The sequence below is a fragment of the Chiloscyllium plagiosum genome, chromosome 19 (genome assembly GCF_004010195.1).
Source record: "Chiloscyllium plagiosum isolate BGI_BamShark_2017 chromosome 19, ASM401019v2, whole genome shotgun sequence".
Classification (NCBI taxonomy): domain Eukaryota; kingdom Metazoa; phylum Chordata; class Chondrichthyes; order Orectolobiformes; family Hemiscylliidae; genus Chiloscyllium; species Chiloscyllium plagiosum.
Genome location: NC_057728.1, coordinates 4216023 through 4233400, shown reverse-complemented (window position 1 = coordinate 4233400; position 17378 = coordinate 4216023). Strand labels below are relative to the sequence as shown.

At 43.7% G+C, this 17378-nt stretch overlaps 1 protein-coding gene across 6 annotated transcripts in view; it reads right to left on the bottom strand.

Moving 5' to 3' along the window:
• The window catches only part of large1 (LARGE xylosyl- and glucuronyltransferase 1), a 491278-nt gene that overhangs the window by 87772 nt on the left and 386128 nt on the right, over nucleotides 1–17378 (bottom strand). For all 6 annotated transcript variants that reach the window (XM_043708946.1, XM_043708952.1, XM_043708949.1 and 3 more), the window contains one exon: nucleotides 9458–9583. In XM_043708946.1, coding sequence (XP_043564881.1) covers nucleotides 9458–9583 — 126 coding nt within the window. The remainder of the gene's footprint in view (nucleotides 1–9457; nucleotides 9584–17378) is intronic.

Sequence of the window (17378 nt, the reverse complement as noted above, 5' to 3'; positions counted from 1 at the left end):
AGATTCAAAAACAAGGCAAGAGCTTGCATTTACTGAGTGCCCTACCACTCTCTCAGAATGTTCCAACGTGCTTTCGATCAAGTGGATCACCTTTGAAATGTGATCACTGTTGTTTTGGAAGCAAACATGGTAGGGTGGGACACGTAGCAGGTAAGATTATTAGATTCTCAGGGGTGTCAATGTAGGTCAGGGGACCATCCTGGAGAACTTCCTAAACTAACTTTCTCACCCCCCCCCACCTTCAAGACGGGCTGAAACGCACCTCATCCGACAAAGTAGCCAGGTGTGTGGACTTGAGCAATCGGTTTACAGTTAGGTGCTGAAGGCTTATCCTCAAGCTTGAATTCAAACTGAACTGAATTCAAAAGCCTCTGACTCACTGCTGAGAGTGTGATCCCCATAAAGTGCACGGTTTTCACTGGGCAAATCAATATATGCACAAATTGGATCCAATAAAACACATGCTGGCACTGCAACGTTTGTCTTATTTATAAAGTAACCGACAGCTATACCCGACAATTCCTTCATATTTAATTGCAGTAAATTTTAAACAAGATAGCTTTCCTTAGTTGTTTTCTCAACTTCACATCTATTAGCTGCCTGAATGGTTCCTCTTCAGGGGTGAGTCTCTGATTCCCAATGTTAAATTTTACGATGATGTAAACCAAAGGTTTACCAATAGAGTCCCCAGCCTGGTCTATTGGAGTGAACTTTTATTTCCATATTGCTAGACATGTTACTTCTCCATTGTCTAAGATCTTGTAACAAAAGAAGCTGTTCCTAGGTACTTTTGCATCTAAGTCGTTGCTGTAAGTGGCGATGTATAAACCTTTCACTATATTTATTGAGTATATGTGACAGTAGAGGCTATGCTATTCTTCTATTCTATTCCTTGTCGTTTGGAATGGGTCACTGGCTGGCATCCTGTGCCCGACATGGAGGTCAGGAAGGTATTTAATTTGACTCGGTGATGCACACTCTAACTATGCCCCTTCCCATCTGCACCAGGATTAAGTCTGGGTGCCACGGCCCACCGGTTCTTGCTCTGCTACAAATTGAGGTCTTCAGACAGACTGACCCAGCTATGAGTGGGATTTACACGCATGCAGTCGCAACTGAGATGTCAACAGACAGTAAGCAAGTGCAACACTCAAAGGCAGTCCTACTAACTTTGGTGATTCTCATTTCTCTTTGCAAATATTCTGAACAGAATCATCATCCCTGTCAGGCTGGGATGCGGAGGGCTGCTGATTTCATCTTGGGCCCCTACTAACATGTGACTTCCATTTCCCATCCAGCACCGTCTGAATAGCGATCTGTGCTAGCCAGTTCTGGAATGAACCAGAAACAGGAGGTTGCAACTTCAGATACAGTTTCTAGGAATCGGGCACCTACAAAGGTTCACACAAGGGAGGTGGGAAGCCTGAAATTGGAATGGCTCAGGGGAGGCTGATGCTGGGCTGGGAGACTCAAGGTGAAGCCTGTGAGCTGGAGCGCATGGTAGCAAGGTTCGAAGAGGTAGCAAGGTTCAAAGGGGTAGCATCCCTTGGCCAAAACAAATGCTGAAAAAGACAACAGACAATAACCATGCTGCCCTTCGAGCCAGCACCACCATTCATTATGATCATGGCTGATCATCCTCAATCAGTATCCTGTTCCTGTCTTATCCCCACAACCTTGATTCCACTATCCTTAAGAGCTCTATCCAACTCTTTCTTGAAAGTATCCAGAGACTTGGCTTCCACAGCCCTCTGGGGCAGAGCATTCCATACACCCACCACTCTCTGGGTGAAGACGTTTCTCCTTAACTCTGTTCTAAGTGGCCTATCCCTTATTTTTAAACTGTGTCCTCTGGTTCGGGACTCACCCATCAGCGGTAACATGCTTCCTGCCTCCAGAGTATCCAATCCTTTAATAATCTTATACGTCTCAATCAGATCCCCTCTCAGCCTTTTAAACTCAAGCATTTACAAGCCCAGTCGCTCCAATCTTTCAGCGTAAGATAGTCCCGCCATTCCGGGAATTGACCTCGTGAACCTACGCTGCACTCCCTCAATAGCCAGAATTAGATTAGATTACTTACAGTGTGGAAACAGGCCCTTCAGCCCAACAAGTCCACACTGCCCCACCGAAGCGCAACCCACCCATACCCCTACATTTACCCCTTACCTAACACTACAGGCAATTTAGCATGGCCAATTCACCTGACCTGCACATTTTTGGACTGTGGGAGGAAACCGGAGCACCCGGAGGAAACCCACGCAGACACGGGGAGAACGTGCAAACTCCACACAGTCAGTCGCCTGAGGTGGGAATTGAACCCGGGTCTCTGACGCTGTGAGGCAGCAGTGCTAACCACTGTGCCACCGTGCCACCCACAAATGTCTTTCCTCAAATTTGGAGAGCAAAGCTGCGCACAATATTCCAGGTGTGGTCTCACCAGGGCCCTGTACAGCTGCAGAAGGACCTCTTTGCTTCTGTACTCAATTCCTCTTGTTATGAAGGCCAGCATGCTATTAGCTTTCTTCACTGCCTGCTGTACCTGCATGCTTGCTTTCATTGACCTATATCTCTCCCTTTACATTCCCAGCTGGCACTGCTGACTGCTGGGCAAGCTACACAACAGCAACTCCTCTAAAACCAGGTTCCAAAAGGCATTGTAGGCGCCTGTTTTAAATATGTTAGTCAGGTGACCAACCTTTCCATTCAGACACCTTGACATCCACCGTTGTCAAAATGGCGGTGGATTCTTGCATTGCTTGTTGACCATATTTAAACATTCAACATCAACCTCCCTCACCCCTTCATCAACATTGAGGACAGACTGTACGCACGCTGTACTAAGAAAAACAAACAGCTCCCCCACCCACACCGCTTCTGTTTCCACTCACTCCCAGAGGAGAATGTCCTAGCTTCAAAATGACAGTTTTAAGGATTTCCAATAACCCAGCCCTGCAGGATCATTACAAAGGCTCAGAAATGGATAGGACAGACTAAAGCAGCAGGACAGCAGATGAGACTGTGATGGGATAGACCCTCTGCACAGCCAGGTCCACAGTGTAGTCATGTTATCACTGGAGGTGCTCCACACTGGGAAACCCCATCCCTGTAGTGATCCCCAAATTCCCAGAGCTCCCCTCACTGCAGTGATCCCAAATTCCCATGACTCCCCATCCCTGCAGTGACCCCCAAATTCCCAGCAATCCCCATCCCTGCAGTGACCCCCAAATTCCTAGAGCTCCCCATCCCTGCAGTGATCCCCATCCCTGCAGTGACCCCCAAAGTCCCAGCACTCCCCATCTCCGCAGTGACCCCAAATTCCCAGCACTCCCCATCTGTGCAGTGATGCCAAATTCCCAGCACTCTCCATCTCTGCAGTGATCCGAAATTTCCCAGCACTCCCTGTCTGTGCAGCGACCCCAAATTCCCATAGCTCCCCATCTCTGCAGTGACCCCCTAATTCCCAGTACTCCCCATCTGTGCAGTGACCCCCAAATTCGCAGCACTTCCTAGCTCTGCAGTGTCCATCAAATTACAATAGCTCCCATCCCTGCAATGACACCAAATTCCCAACACTCCCCATCTCTACAGTGACCCTAAAATTCCCTACACTGACTCCCAACTTCCCAGAGGACCAACATATTCCAGTTCTCCCCAAGTCTGCATTGACCCCATATTCTCAATAGTTCCTGGCTTTGCAGTGACCTCTGAAATTCCCCAGGGGCTCCCATCCCTGCAGTTAGTCCTGGCTCCATTGTGACCCACAATGGTCCTCATCTCTGTAGTAGTCAACACTGGCACCCTTGGCTTGCAAAATCATCTCAAGGTGTAACCCTAAGAAAGTACTGGAACTGCCCTCGCTTACGCCCCAAGACAAGAAAACTCAAGTTTAATAGGCGGGAGACAGAACACAACCCCAATTAGTCACAGTGCGGAAGGCTATTTGTTATTTATAAAGTCAAAACCAGCTACAGCTCAACTGCAATTAAATGACACAATCTTATTTTTCAAATTAAAAATGTCTTCTCCAAACAGCAGTCCACTACTCCTGTCCTCTGACCCAGAACAAATGTGGAATATGTTTTCAAGTTTCGGCCATTTGTGGTGCCTGATCTAGACAGCATCGCTGCAGGTAATCATGTATGAATTGGTTTTGCATATGTACCTTTGCTCCTCAGTTCATTGTTAAGAAACAAGATTAATGAGGCCAAGACTTGACACTACTGGCAATTCTGTTTGTAATTCAAGATGTTATTAATTATAAATATGCAATGGTAATACACATTCAGAACTCTACATTGAAAACCGCACTCTCTAGGGAGACAGCCTTGTTCATTCAGTGCTGAGTTTCTCTTCTCATTCAGTGATGGGATGTGTGTAATGGCAGGTATTTATTGCCCATGTCTGCTTTCTCTTGAGAAGTGAGCTGCTTCCTTGAACCATTACAGTTCATGTTGATGTGAGGACCCACATAGTGCTGTTAAGTAGGGCGTTCCAGGAATATGACCCAGTGACACTGAAAGAACGACAGCGTGTGGTCAAGTCAAGATGGTGAGAGACTAAGAGGGATACTCTTAAGTGGTGGTGATTCCGTGTGACTGTACTCTTAGGGCTTCTAGGTGGCTCATGCCACAGGTTTGGAAGAGGCATTGGATATTTCCTGCAATACCTCCACATGCAGCAATGATGAAAGGAGTGAATGCGAAAGAAGGTGGATGGGGTGACTATCATAAGATCATCAGGAATCCTGATGAAGAGCTTAAGCTCAAAATGTCAACTCTCCTGCTCCTTAGATGCTGCCTGACCAGCTCTGTTTTTCCAAAACTACACATTTTGTCTCTGATCGCCAGCATCTGCAGTTCTCACTCTCTTCCCCTTAAGTCTTGACAGTGACTTGATTAAAAAAAATATGTAAACTGGACCTTGAATATACTCATTGACACTGCGCTCCATGGTAGTGAGGTTCTGACTCATGACCCTCTGGAGGAAAGAAGTCCCCATTATGTCTGGTGTAATCAGAAGACTTAGTATTAAACTGTGTCCCCTGGTTCTGATTTTTCCCGTAGGCAAAAGTCCTCACCACATCGACACTGTTAAAATCCCTCAGAATCTTCTGTTTCAATAAGACCACCTCTCATTCTTCCAAATGCTAATGGGTGTAGGCCCAATCTCCTCATAAAATATTCATCTTCCCAGGAATTAGCCGAATGAACCTTCTCTGAACGCCTCCTAATATTCATTAATCCTTCCTTAAGTAAAGAGACCAAAGCTGTTTGCAGGACTCTCGCTGCAGTCTGCCTGTGCCGTACCATTACAACAATACCATCCTAATTTAATACGCAATCCTCCCATGCATTCGAGACCAACATTCCACTTCCCTCCGAATTGCTAGCTGACTGTTCTGATCTGTGTACAAGGACACCCAGATCCCTCCTGTACCACAACATTTTATACTCGCTCTCTCTCCAAATAATATTCCGCTCTTCTGTTCTTAGACCCAATGTGCAACTTCACCATGTCCCACAACATCCTTCACCTGCTAAGTCCTTTGACACTCATTTAATCTATCTATATGCCTTGGCAGACTCTTTGTGCCCTCCTCTCAAATTGCTATCAAACCCACCTTTGCATCATCAGCAAATCTGGTCACAATATACCTGTCTTTTCATTCACATAGATTTTAACTATGAACGAACCAGCCTAGGCCACTGTGATACTCGACTAGTTACAGTTTTCCAACTTGAAAGCAATGCATTGATCCTGATTTTCCGTTTTCTGTCAGTTAGCTGATCCACGAATCATGCCAATATATCACTCCCTCAATCATGAGTTTTTGTTTTGTGCAGCAAGCTTGCACATGACCTCTAAATGAATGTCTTTTGGGAATTCCAATACACAACATCTCCTGGCTCCACATCAACAGACTGCTTTGATCTGGATGCAGTCATACATGGTGAGCGTTGTTGGAAATGTACTTCAGCAGAGATTTGAGGAGTGTTCATCATATTCCTGACTTGAGCCTTATGGATGGCAGACAGCATTTTGGAGGTTGGTGGTCAGCCAGTGAGATACTTGCGGTTGATAGAGCACCTAGAAGCATGGCATTCCAACCAGAACTCTTATCAACAAACACATCGAGTTAGACCCCATCTACCAACCCCCTGAGAAAAGGAATAGAAGTGACTTCACCACAGGAAATGACATCACCAACCCAAAGAAACCCAAACATATAAATAGAAAGCAGGAATTATCAGCAGTGCTTCGCCTGAGGCCCACTGAAGATGTTACCTAGTAGGGTGACAAAAAGTCTGGAAATGAACCTTCCAGCTCAGCGAGCAAACCTACATCCAGAAAACTATATGTGGTTTGAACAGAGTAGCTAGAGAGAAACTGTTCCATTTGGCAGCTGGGTTGTCAACCAGAGAAAACAGATTAACCAGCAACTGGCAAAAGAACCAGAAGAGACAGGTGCTTTACAGTAAGTGGTTATGGAGATGACTGGCTGAATGGCTCCCTTCTAAAGTGCTGCAACCACTCTTTGAGATTATAATCCAGTGAATGCCCCTCCCAACTGGAATGCAGTGCACATCAGACAAGATTTCAATTAGGACATCCTCCAGCATTAAATATTCCCACAATGATTACCATGGAAACCAGCATGTCAATGAACAGTCAGCTGTAGCTCAATGATAGCGCACTTGTCTGGAAGCAATTGGATCTGGGACTCAAACCTTACCCCAAGGCTTGAGTATAAAAATACAAGGACGTATGGCATGGTGACAGTCATTGTTACAATTCATAAACCATTCAATCCAGGAATGCACAGTGAACTAACTGACCAACTAAGTTTCTTTTTAAATGGGCGTGTGTTCTGGTCAAAATGTGTTCCGCAATCAATTTCGTGAAGATAGATTATCTGGATAACCTAGTCATTGTCTCGTTCAGGCAAGGCTTCTCTGAGTGTAACTAGGCTGCAACATTCCCCACACTACAGCAGTGACTACACTTCACCAGCTGTGCCACATGTTGAAATACATGATAATGTGACAACTCTCTCTGAAGCAAATTCAATATTTTGTGATACAGGGAATACTCCCTGAGGAGATGAGAAGGGGGGGAAGAAAATCAACACTATTGAACTAAAGTATACTTTGGAAAAGTTGACAAATGCACATGATTCATTGAAAGATACTATTTATAATGAGTGCCCAAGTTTATTTCTCTAATTGGGAATGACAAACAAACAGTTAGGGTGTTAGGAGTGACACTTCCAGGACAGCAAAGAGAAAACAAAATAATGATTCTTAGGTCACACAGACACAAATATGATAGTGTGTGTACCATTAAGGATAAGTATTGCTGTTAAAGTTCTTCAAACTCCCTTGATGATGTCATTTCCACCTAATATTGTTCATTAAAAGTTCCATTATTGAAGAAAAAGAAGATATTAATCTCCCTTTTGAAATTGTCAGCTGCTTATTAGCAGGCGACGCACACGCTTTACAAAATGTTAATGTGCTTCAAAGAGAACAGAGAAGGACTATCGAAATTAGCTGCCATTATTATTTATGAGATTGTAAAAACGTCCCATTACATATTCACAAGGCAGTCGTGTGGCTTCAGTTACTGGCAGCCAGGCAGCATTTTAGCTCTGTAATGTTGCTGAAATAGGCTGCTGTCCAATGACATAGTTCCAGCTCCAGCTCTCGGATCACAGCTCTGCTTGTAGCTGGTCAACGCAAGGAACTGAATGCACAGCTCCCTACTAAAGTCTGCAGTCCATTCAGTGTTTGAACCCGAACGATGACCTTTCGAAATGCACTGTCTGAAAGGAGAAGGGGTGTGATGGAAGATTGGAAATTGATCCGACTTCCAAAGAGAAATGCATAAATCCTTGAAGAGGAGAAAACTGCAGTGCTAAGGGTAAAAGGCAGGCGAGTAGGATAACTTGGATAGGTCTTTCAGATGGGCTGAATGACCTCCTTTTACTCTGCATGATGCAGTGATTGTTTCAAGACTACCAGATCTCAGTGTGTCTCTATCGACTGACAGATAACTGCCAAACTGATGGTCTGGAGAATGATTTCTAACTTCCATACTGGTTTAGAATGGACATTTTGTTTATTTCCTAATAAGGTGAAGCAAAATGAGACATTCGAGTGTGGAAGGAGGAATAAGGACTTGGTCCTCCATTTGCATACATATTTTTCTTTTACCTGATACCTCTAACTTGTTCTTCATATTGTTACCTTCAGTCAGAGTTAACCTTTACTCCTCTATTGACACCTATTTTGGGCCAATGCTTTGGCCCTTCTCATTACCATCCCATTTACCATTCATTCCATGGCAGCTTTGATCCCAAATCTTCGACAACCTCTAACCTTTCCCTGACCTTCTCCTCAGCTCCACTTGTCTCTCCCTGTTTGGCAACGGCATCAAACACATTATGTTTCCACCTCCCTTCAGTTCTGAAGATGAGTGATAGTGGAGTTGAGACAGTTATTTCCCTCTCCCCATATGGGCTTCTGAACCTGCTGTGTTTATCTTGAGCTTCCTGGTTTTTTTTTATTTACAAACTTGGTATTATTCCGCAATGGCCAATCTGACTGCAGCAGAGCAGCATGGGAAATGGGAGAGCGCTTATCACCATTGTCTACTGGACATTGACCACAGGAAACCATGAGGTGGAGATCGCCAGTGTTGGACTGGGATGGACAAAGTCAGAAGTCACACAACACCAGGTTATTGTCGAACAGGTATATTTAAAATCACAAGCTTTTTGAGCACTGCTCCTTTATCAGGTGAAGTGGAGAGAGGCGCACGGGCACAGTATTTATAGGAGAGATAACGGCAAGATAAGTCCAGGTAATTAAGAGTGTCAACAGACAGGTACAAATAATGCAAGTTAAGTGTCGATAGGCTGAATAACAAGTGAAGGGATGACCTATGACCTGATTAATGAAGGCAGAGAAATAATTGCAAATAATCAAAAGTAAGATGGCTCGAGCCAAACCAATTGGCTGGAATATCATGAGTAGGCATTAGAATCGCCTGACAAGGGTCGAACAAAAGTAACATAGGAAATCTATGCAGGGATCCCTAAAGAAACTGGTGGCTTTTGGGTTGTGTCACTGCAGGAGTGGATGACCTGAGGCTCTAACAAGTAAAATACCTAGAGGTATCGCAAAGCAATTGTACCAATGAAGTATTAGGAGGTGGTGTTATCTTAGCTGATGCGTAACTCTGGAAGCTACCTGGTAAAAGTAGGTTAAACTTAACCAAGATTCCTGTTGTTCCATTGGCATAAAGAAATGAGGCAAAGCATTCCACTACAAGCTTCAAGTACAAAAGTCATTGCATTTGCTCAGCTGTTATTGAGTTACCTCGAGCATTGTACAGCATGGAAGAGTCCCACTGCATCTTACTAACTATGACCCTCACCAGAAACAAGCCTTACCTTGAGGTCTGACACATCCTTGTAGCACTGCTCGGAGCGCGTGTGATCTGACAGCTGAACATTCCAGAAACACGGAAGCTGGTACACTAGGATAGGATTCTGCTTAATGACGGCATTAAAGATATCCTGCATGGGTGTGGGAAAGAGAAAGAAGGAATACAAAATTAGTAAGGTGAGAGGGGTGGAGAGGAGGAGCAAATATACCAAAAGTTTGAGTAATGATCCATCTTCATGTTGTAAATGCATGACATTTTAAGCCAAGAATCTAATGCCTTTAGAACTAGCCATGATTACCTTGTCTATATTACATCATGAATAGCTGGAATGCCCAATTGTGTTAAGGACTGCATCAAGATTTCTAACAGAAATGTAAACACAGTAAATAAGTCAAACTTGTCCGAGTGGCATCGACTGATATCTTAAGTAGACAGACAGGAGGCTGGAAGATCACAGCAAGCCAGGCAGCATCAAGAGGAAGAGATGTCAACGTTTTGGTTATACCCTTCTTCAGGGAGGATATACCCGAAACATTGATTTCTGCACCTCCTGATGCTGCCTGGCTTGCTGTGTTCTTCCAGCCTCCTGCCTGTCTACTTTGGTTTTAAGATCTGTAGGTTTTTTTTGCCATCGGCTGATATCTTGCCAGTCTAAATAATAGTGAAGTAAGTGCTGGTGTAAGTAGTTTATTGTGGTGACCTTTGTGTTGCTGACCCTGGCTGAAGGTATTTTTGGTGGCTTTGTCACATAACCAATTTCACATCCAACTAGCTCACTCCTCACCCTTGCTACTGACCTTCCAATATGGATATCCATTCACTGTATAATCGTAAAGCAAACAGGCTCTATAAAATGGATCGTTCCTGCCTGTCAAATTACCTTTACACCTCCTTGCCCGTATCACTTTAACCAATAAAGCGTTGAGGTGCCTGTGTGGAATGGGCTGCCAGAGGAAATGGTGCAGGCTAGTACAGTTGGAACATATAAGAGGCATCTGGATGGGTATATGAATAGGAAGGGTTTGGAGGGATATGGGCCGGGTGATGGCAAATGGGACTAGATTGGGTTGGGATATCTGGCCGGTCTGGATGAGTTGGACCAAAGGGTCTGTTTCCGTGCTGTACATCTCTATGACTCTACATAAGAAATTGGAGGTGCAAAACAACTTTTTCTAAAATAAATTTATGGTGCTTTTTCTCCCTTGTAACCTAACTTTGCATTCCTGATCATTCTAGGACAATCTTGAATTGTTAACACCACAAGGCATCCAGTCCAAAAATCGGATCTAACTGGTCAGAATAACCAAGTTAGAGAGGTTTTTATTCTACAAGAACATTTTGTTTTAATTCATTTGTGGTCTATGGTTGTCATTGGCTGAGCCAACATTTACTGCCCCTCCCCAGTTGCCCTTGAGAAGGTGGTGGCGAGCTACCTTCTTGAACCGCTGCAGTCCACTTGCTGTGGATTGACCCACAATGCCATTGGGGGGGATTTCCAGGATTTAGATGGAAGTGGTTGTGAGTTTGGAAGCTGCTGTCTGAGGATCTTTAATGATTTTGATGAATTGAGGATCTTTAGTGAATTATCAATTTGTATCCTGTACTTATAAAAACAGTATTAATGAGTTCTTGGGATGTTAGGATTAGGGAAAGCACATTAGGGCCAACAAGTCCTCATGGTGACCTCCCCTGCTCCTTGTTATTGTAAATAAATAGTGACTGTGTACTCCAAATATAACTAATGCTTGGGGATCTTGGCATCTCCATTCTTCAACAGCATGGCACCACACCAAGACAGCAACATCTCTTGCATCACTGACTTTCTCCATTCTCCAAAACATTTTCAAATTTCTACTCTAGGAACATTCTGTGTAAATAAAAACTCCATCGGATCTTCTTCCTTACATCTAACTTGTAAACCAGTAGGCTATGCTCCCTAGTGTCATTTTTGCAATATCTTTCCCTGCCTGCATTAGTAACTGCAATCTAGTCACCTCAAAAGCTTGTTGAGTGGAGCATAATGGAAGATCAAGAAAGGGAGACAGGAAAATTTCTGGGGAATGATAAATACGTGCAGAATGTTGCTTCTTCTTTTTGTCTGTTAACGAGGAGCTCTGCATTTTTGAGAGGAGATTCTAATCAGGGGAATACAATGTTCTGGCTGCAGAGAAGGTACACAAAGAGCTGGAATCTTCACTGGATTCCCTCAGAATCTGCTGCACTGGGGATTCCACAGTCTCTTGATGCACAATTCCCATCCACCCTGCAGAAACAACTATCTGTCATTGGGAAATTCACTCCAGAGAGAAACAGAGCAAACATTTCCTTAGCACTCCATTGCCTTTTCAGAAAGAGCATTATGAACCACAATCTTCAGATGTGCAGTTGCATGTAGTTTAAAAAATATATAAACAGGGCCAATTTCCGAAGCAATTTCTTTCACAGTGAACTCGCTGACACCCATTTCGCTTTCTTGAAGGTCAATGATACATTTCCTGTGATTAGTTAACTAGAACCATCCAGAAGAGTTGCTCTGTTCTACAGCAGTACTCCAGTGAATAGTATTCTGTCCCATTGCTGGAACAGGCTGCTCATCTTCATCACTGCACCTAAGAGTTGAGTTGAGGGTGATTCAGATTTTACTACCCTGAGATATTAAAATCTCCTTTTGCTTGCTTATTCTTCTGTCCACTGTAAATTCCTGCCACACGGGCACCCAGTTACTTAGGTTCTCCTGCATACAACTGTACTATTAGCTTTAGGATCTTGACCGGAAACATTAACTCTGTTTCCCTCTGCTAGTGCTGCCAGACCTGCTGAGTATTTCCAGCAGTTTGTTTTTATTTCAGACTTCTATCATCTGCAACATTTTGCTTCTGTATTATTTCTTCTGTGTTTACTATTTAGAGTCAGAGAGCTGTACAGCATGGAAACAAACCAACTCGTCCATGCTGACCAGATATTCTAATCTAATCTAGTCCCATTTGCCAGCCCTTGGCCCATATCCCTCTAAACCCTTCCTATTCATATAGCCATCCAGATGCCTTTTAAATGTTGTAATTGTAGCAGTCTCCACCACTTCCTCTGGCAGCTCATTCCATACATGCACCACCCTCTGTGTGAAAAAGTTGCCCCTTAGGTCCCTTTTAAAACTTTCCTCTCTCACCTTAAACTATGCCCTTCTAGTTTTGGACTCCTCCAACTCAGGGAAAAGACCTTGTCTATTCACCCTATCCATGCCCCTCATGATTTTACAAAGCTCTATAATGCCACCCTTCAGCCTCCAATGCTCCAGGGAAAATGCCCCAGCCGATTCAGCCTCTCCTTATAGCTCAAACCCTTCAAAATCTTTTTCTGAACCCTTTCAAGTTTCACAACATCCTTCTGATAGCAGGGAGGTCAAAACTGTACACAATATTCCAAAAGTACTCAATGCACTGATTTGGAAACAAACATGTTTAACTTAAACTTGTTCTTGGTCATCCTTCAGAGACATAACTCTATTTTGAGTGAGGTGTCTCAAGAAACTCTCTCTCCATTGGTTGGTGTGTTAATTCTTTGTCCTTACAGTGGTATGATATATTCATTTGTAATCAGTATATTACCCTCAGGCAGATCTCTGCATACTCACACATATGTATCACCATTTCCCTCAGGGAAATATCTGTACACTGACAGGCATTGTGTTTCTGACGGAAATATCTGTGCACTCACTGGCGTCCATCAATATGTCCCTCAGGTAATTATCTTTACATTGACTGGTATCTATCACTGTGTTTCTGACAGAGATATCTGTACACTGTCTGGTGTCTATCACTGTCTCGATCAGGGAGATGTCTGTACACTGTCTGGTGTCTATCACAATCTCCCTCAGGGAGATCATGGCACACAAACTGGCAACAGTCCCTCTGACTCTTGAACATAACTGTACATTGACGGATGTGACAAAAAATGAAGTATTCTCGTTAAACCTCTACTTTGCTAAGTTCAAGATGCAAGGAACTGACTTTATTCTTCCACCGAAAATGATGGCCATTGCAAAATATGTGCTTCGTACCTTATGTCTGAAGTAACAGAATCCTCCCTTGTTATGAGTTTCAGGAATTTTTAAAAGCTCACATATATGTACGATGTGTAGCTGATGCATGATGGCAGTCTGTAATGATGTAATTTCCTGTCTTGTGACAGCATTAAGTGTGCTTTTGGTGTGGGAGAGAGCAGAGTCAGTAAACAGGTGGACTTTGGTTCAATAATGCACTTGGAAGAGAGGAATTGTTCAGTTACTTGGGTGTCCTTACATTACGCTTTGAAAAGTACACAATTGGTTTTGGAATGTCCTGAGGTTATGCAAAGTGTTACATTGCTAAATGCTAAACGCACGGTCTCCCTTTCTTTCCATTGCAAACTAGGAAGGGCTCGAGGTGTCAGGAAGTCAGGATGTCTATCTGCTTAATGGACATTTAGTTCATAGGCCAATGATTTCAAACCCCACCACGGCAGTTGGTGAAATTTGAATTCAATGAATAAATTTACAGGTTAAATATTAAGACTTGTGCACCATGACAACTGTGATTAATTGTAGTAAAATAAATTGGTTCACAAACATCCAAAAGGGAAAGAAATCAGTTAACCCTAATTCTACACATCCATTCTGCCCTACATGCGATCCCAGATTCTCAGACATGTGGCTGACTCTGAAATGACCCAGCAAGTCTCTCAATTCAAGTGTACTTAGAGATGGACAATAAATGCCTTTTGCCTTTTTTATCTTAGTACAGCTGAATCAGAGCAAGGCAGTGTGGTGGAGAGATGGAGGGAAACATTTATGTTTCAGACTCTTTCATCTTACAACTTTTATCTCAGTCACATTGTGAACCATCTAACATGACTGTTAAGAGGCACTTTTAGAGGGGTTCTGTTTACTTGAACAGATCACCTACTTCAATCATGTCCCACAGTGCTGCGCTGTCCTGCATGTCTCATTAATCCAGATCCAGACATATTGGTTGGGTCATACCAACAGGAACAGCTGTTTTGGACAAATAAATGGTTACAGAATACATTTCTCATTGTTGTGGTTCTGTTCGCCGAGCTGGGAATTTGTGTTGCAGACGTTTCGTCCCCTGTCTAGGTGACATCCTCAGTGCTTGGGAGCCTCCTGTGAAGCGCTTCGGTGATCTTTCCTCCGGCATTTATAGTGGTTTAAATCTGCCACTTCCGGTTGTCAGTTCCAGCTGTCAGTTGTAGTGGCCAGTATATTGGGTCCAGATCGATGTGCTTATTGATTGAATCTGTGGATGAGTGCCATGCCTCTAGGAATTCTCTGGCTGTTCCCAAGCACTGAGGATGTCACCTTGACAGGGGACGAAATGTCTGCAACACAAATTCCCAGCTTGGCGAACAGAACCACAACAACGAGCACCCGAGCTACAAATCTTCTCACAAACTTTGAATACATTTCTCATATAACAACAGGCTGGTACACTCCAAATCGTGCACCTCAGGGTGGCCTCAGCTTGTTGACCCTTAGCTCTTCAAGCTGAAATGTTTGAAACTGCCTGGAGGCTGCCTTCTGATTTCTAGAATCATCATAGAATCCTTACAACGCTGAAGCATGCCATTTGGCCCGTCAAATCCACACCGACCCTCCTGGAAGAGCATCTCACCCAGATCCACCCTAACCCTGTAACCCCACGTTTCCCATGGCTATTCCACCTTGCCTGCACCTTCCTGATCACTACAGGCAATTTAGCATGGCCAATTCACCTGCACATCTTTGGACTGTAGAAGGAAACTGCAGCACCCGGAGGAAACCCACGCAGACACGGGGAGAATGTGCAAACTCCACACAGACAGTTGTCTGAGGCTGGAATCGAACACGGGTCCCTTTCTCCGTGAGGCAGCAGTGCTAACCAGAGCCACCATGCAGCCCTTAATTATTGGGAGCTAAAGATGTTTTATATTTGACTGAGAGATAACAAACTTGATAGTTCAGACTTGTCTTCATAAATCTCAATTACCTTGCGATGTGCAACGATTCAAGCATTTGAATTATTTTTATTATACACATGGTTCACACTATCAAGAACAAAAACTGTTTCCCTTCATGCTAATATGATTGAAAGTGCCCATGCAACTGTAAAATATCAATGTGTCTTTTAGTGAATCAAGGTACATAAGCCACTAGAGGCAAGTGTATTAGCTCTAAACAACTCAAACACTGAGATGAAACTTACAGTGCTGCATAAGAAACTGCAGTAAGAGAAACTGTAATCAGAGGCATTAGGATCTAAGTGGCTGCAACATAATCAGTTAGCAGATGGGCAGTATTACAGACGAAGTGCTGATCACAGTGGCTTTCATTGACCCTGGAAGCAGTTTCATGATTCAAACTCATGTTATAAAAGTTCACAGAATCCCTACAATGTGGAAACAGGCCAATCAGCCCAACAAGTCCACACTGACCCTCCGAAGCTGGAATTGAACCTGGGTCCCTGGTGCTGTGAGAATGCGGTGCTGACCACTGAGCCACAGTAATACCCATTGTTGGCCTTTGGATGTGGACGTTGCTGGCTCAGCCAGCATTTATCAGCCATCCCACATAGCCCAGAGAGCAGGTGGGAGTCACGCACATTGCTGTAGGTCTGGAGGCACATGGAGGCCAGGCTGGCTGTGGGCGGCAGATTTTCTTCCCTAAAGAACATTAGTGACCCACATAAGTTTTTGCAATACACTAAGTTTTATATTGAATTTAAATTTTACCATCTATCATGGTGAGACTTGAACCCATCTCCAAGGTTCTGGATGGCTAGACCAATGACGTAACCATTATGCCAATGCCTCCCACCGCACCATGATTTCAAACTGGGGCTCTTAACTTGACTTGGATCTAAACTGAGCTCCTTGACAGGCAGTGGTGATTTTATCTGAGGAGTTGCTCAGCCACAGGGGGCAATAATACACTTCATGATTTAGTGGGGTTAAGGAAGGAACGTGAGTGTAGACAAATATTGAAGATGCAGCCAATGTCAAAATTTTAGGGCATTTGAAATCTGCATGGAATGTTTTTATTCATTCACAGGGATGTGGGCTTTGCTGGCTAGGTCAGCATTCATTACCCATCCCTAATTATCCAGATAAGGATGGCCGTTTCCTTCCCTGAAGAACATTGCCTAAAGTGAACCAGATGGGATTTGCTGACAATCAACAATGGTTTCGTGGTCACCATTAAACTCAGTTAAAAATCCAACTCTCCACAATCAACTGATGAAGGAGCAGCGCTCCGAAAACTAATGCTTCCAAATAAACCTGTTGGACTATAACCTGTGTGATTTTTAACTTTGTACACCCCAGACCAACACCGGCACCTCCAAATCATCATTAAACTCATAATTCCAGATGTTTATTGAATTCAAATTTCATAATCTGCCACGGTGGGATTTGAACCTGGCTTCTCAGAACATTACCCGGGTCCCTGGATTAATAGTCTAGCAATAATAGCACGAGGCTATTGTCTCCCCTGACAGTGTTGTTAATTAACAAATTTCCTTGTGTTTCATAAATTGATTTAGGGCATGAGGATATACAACAATTTTTAACCCATTTTGTAAGATCAGTCATTCTCAATCTGTGAATGGGGCATGGTTCAGTAGTTTGGAACAATGGTTAACCTTCAGCACTATGGCAACTAGCCAGGTACTATCGCTCGGGTTTGGAGTTCCACTGAATTTCCTGTGGTTCTTTAAAGATGAGGACCCGGATGTTCTGCCCTCTATTCTGACAATTTGTAAATTTTGTTGATAGGGGACGTGGGTAGGGCGTGATTGCACAGTTGAGAAACCCAAACTCAACACAGACATTTGAACTTAGTGCTGAGTTCAAATAGATCCCCTTTCAGCCTCTTAACTTACAGCATCGAAGATGTA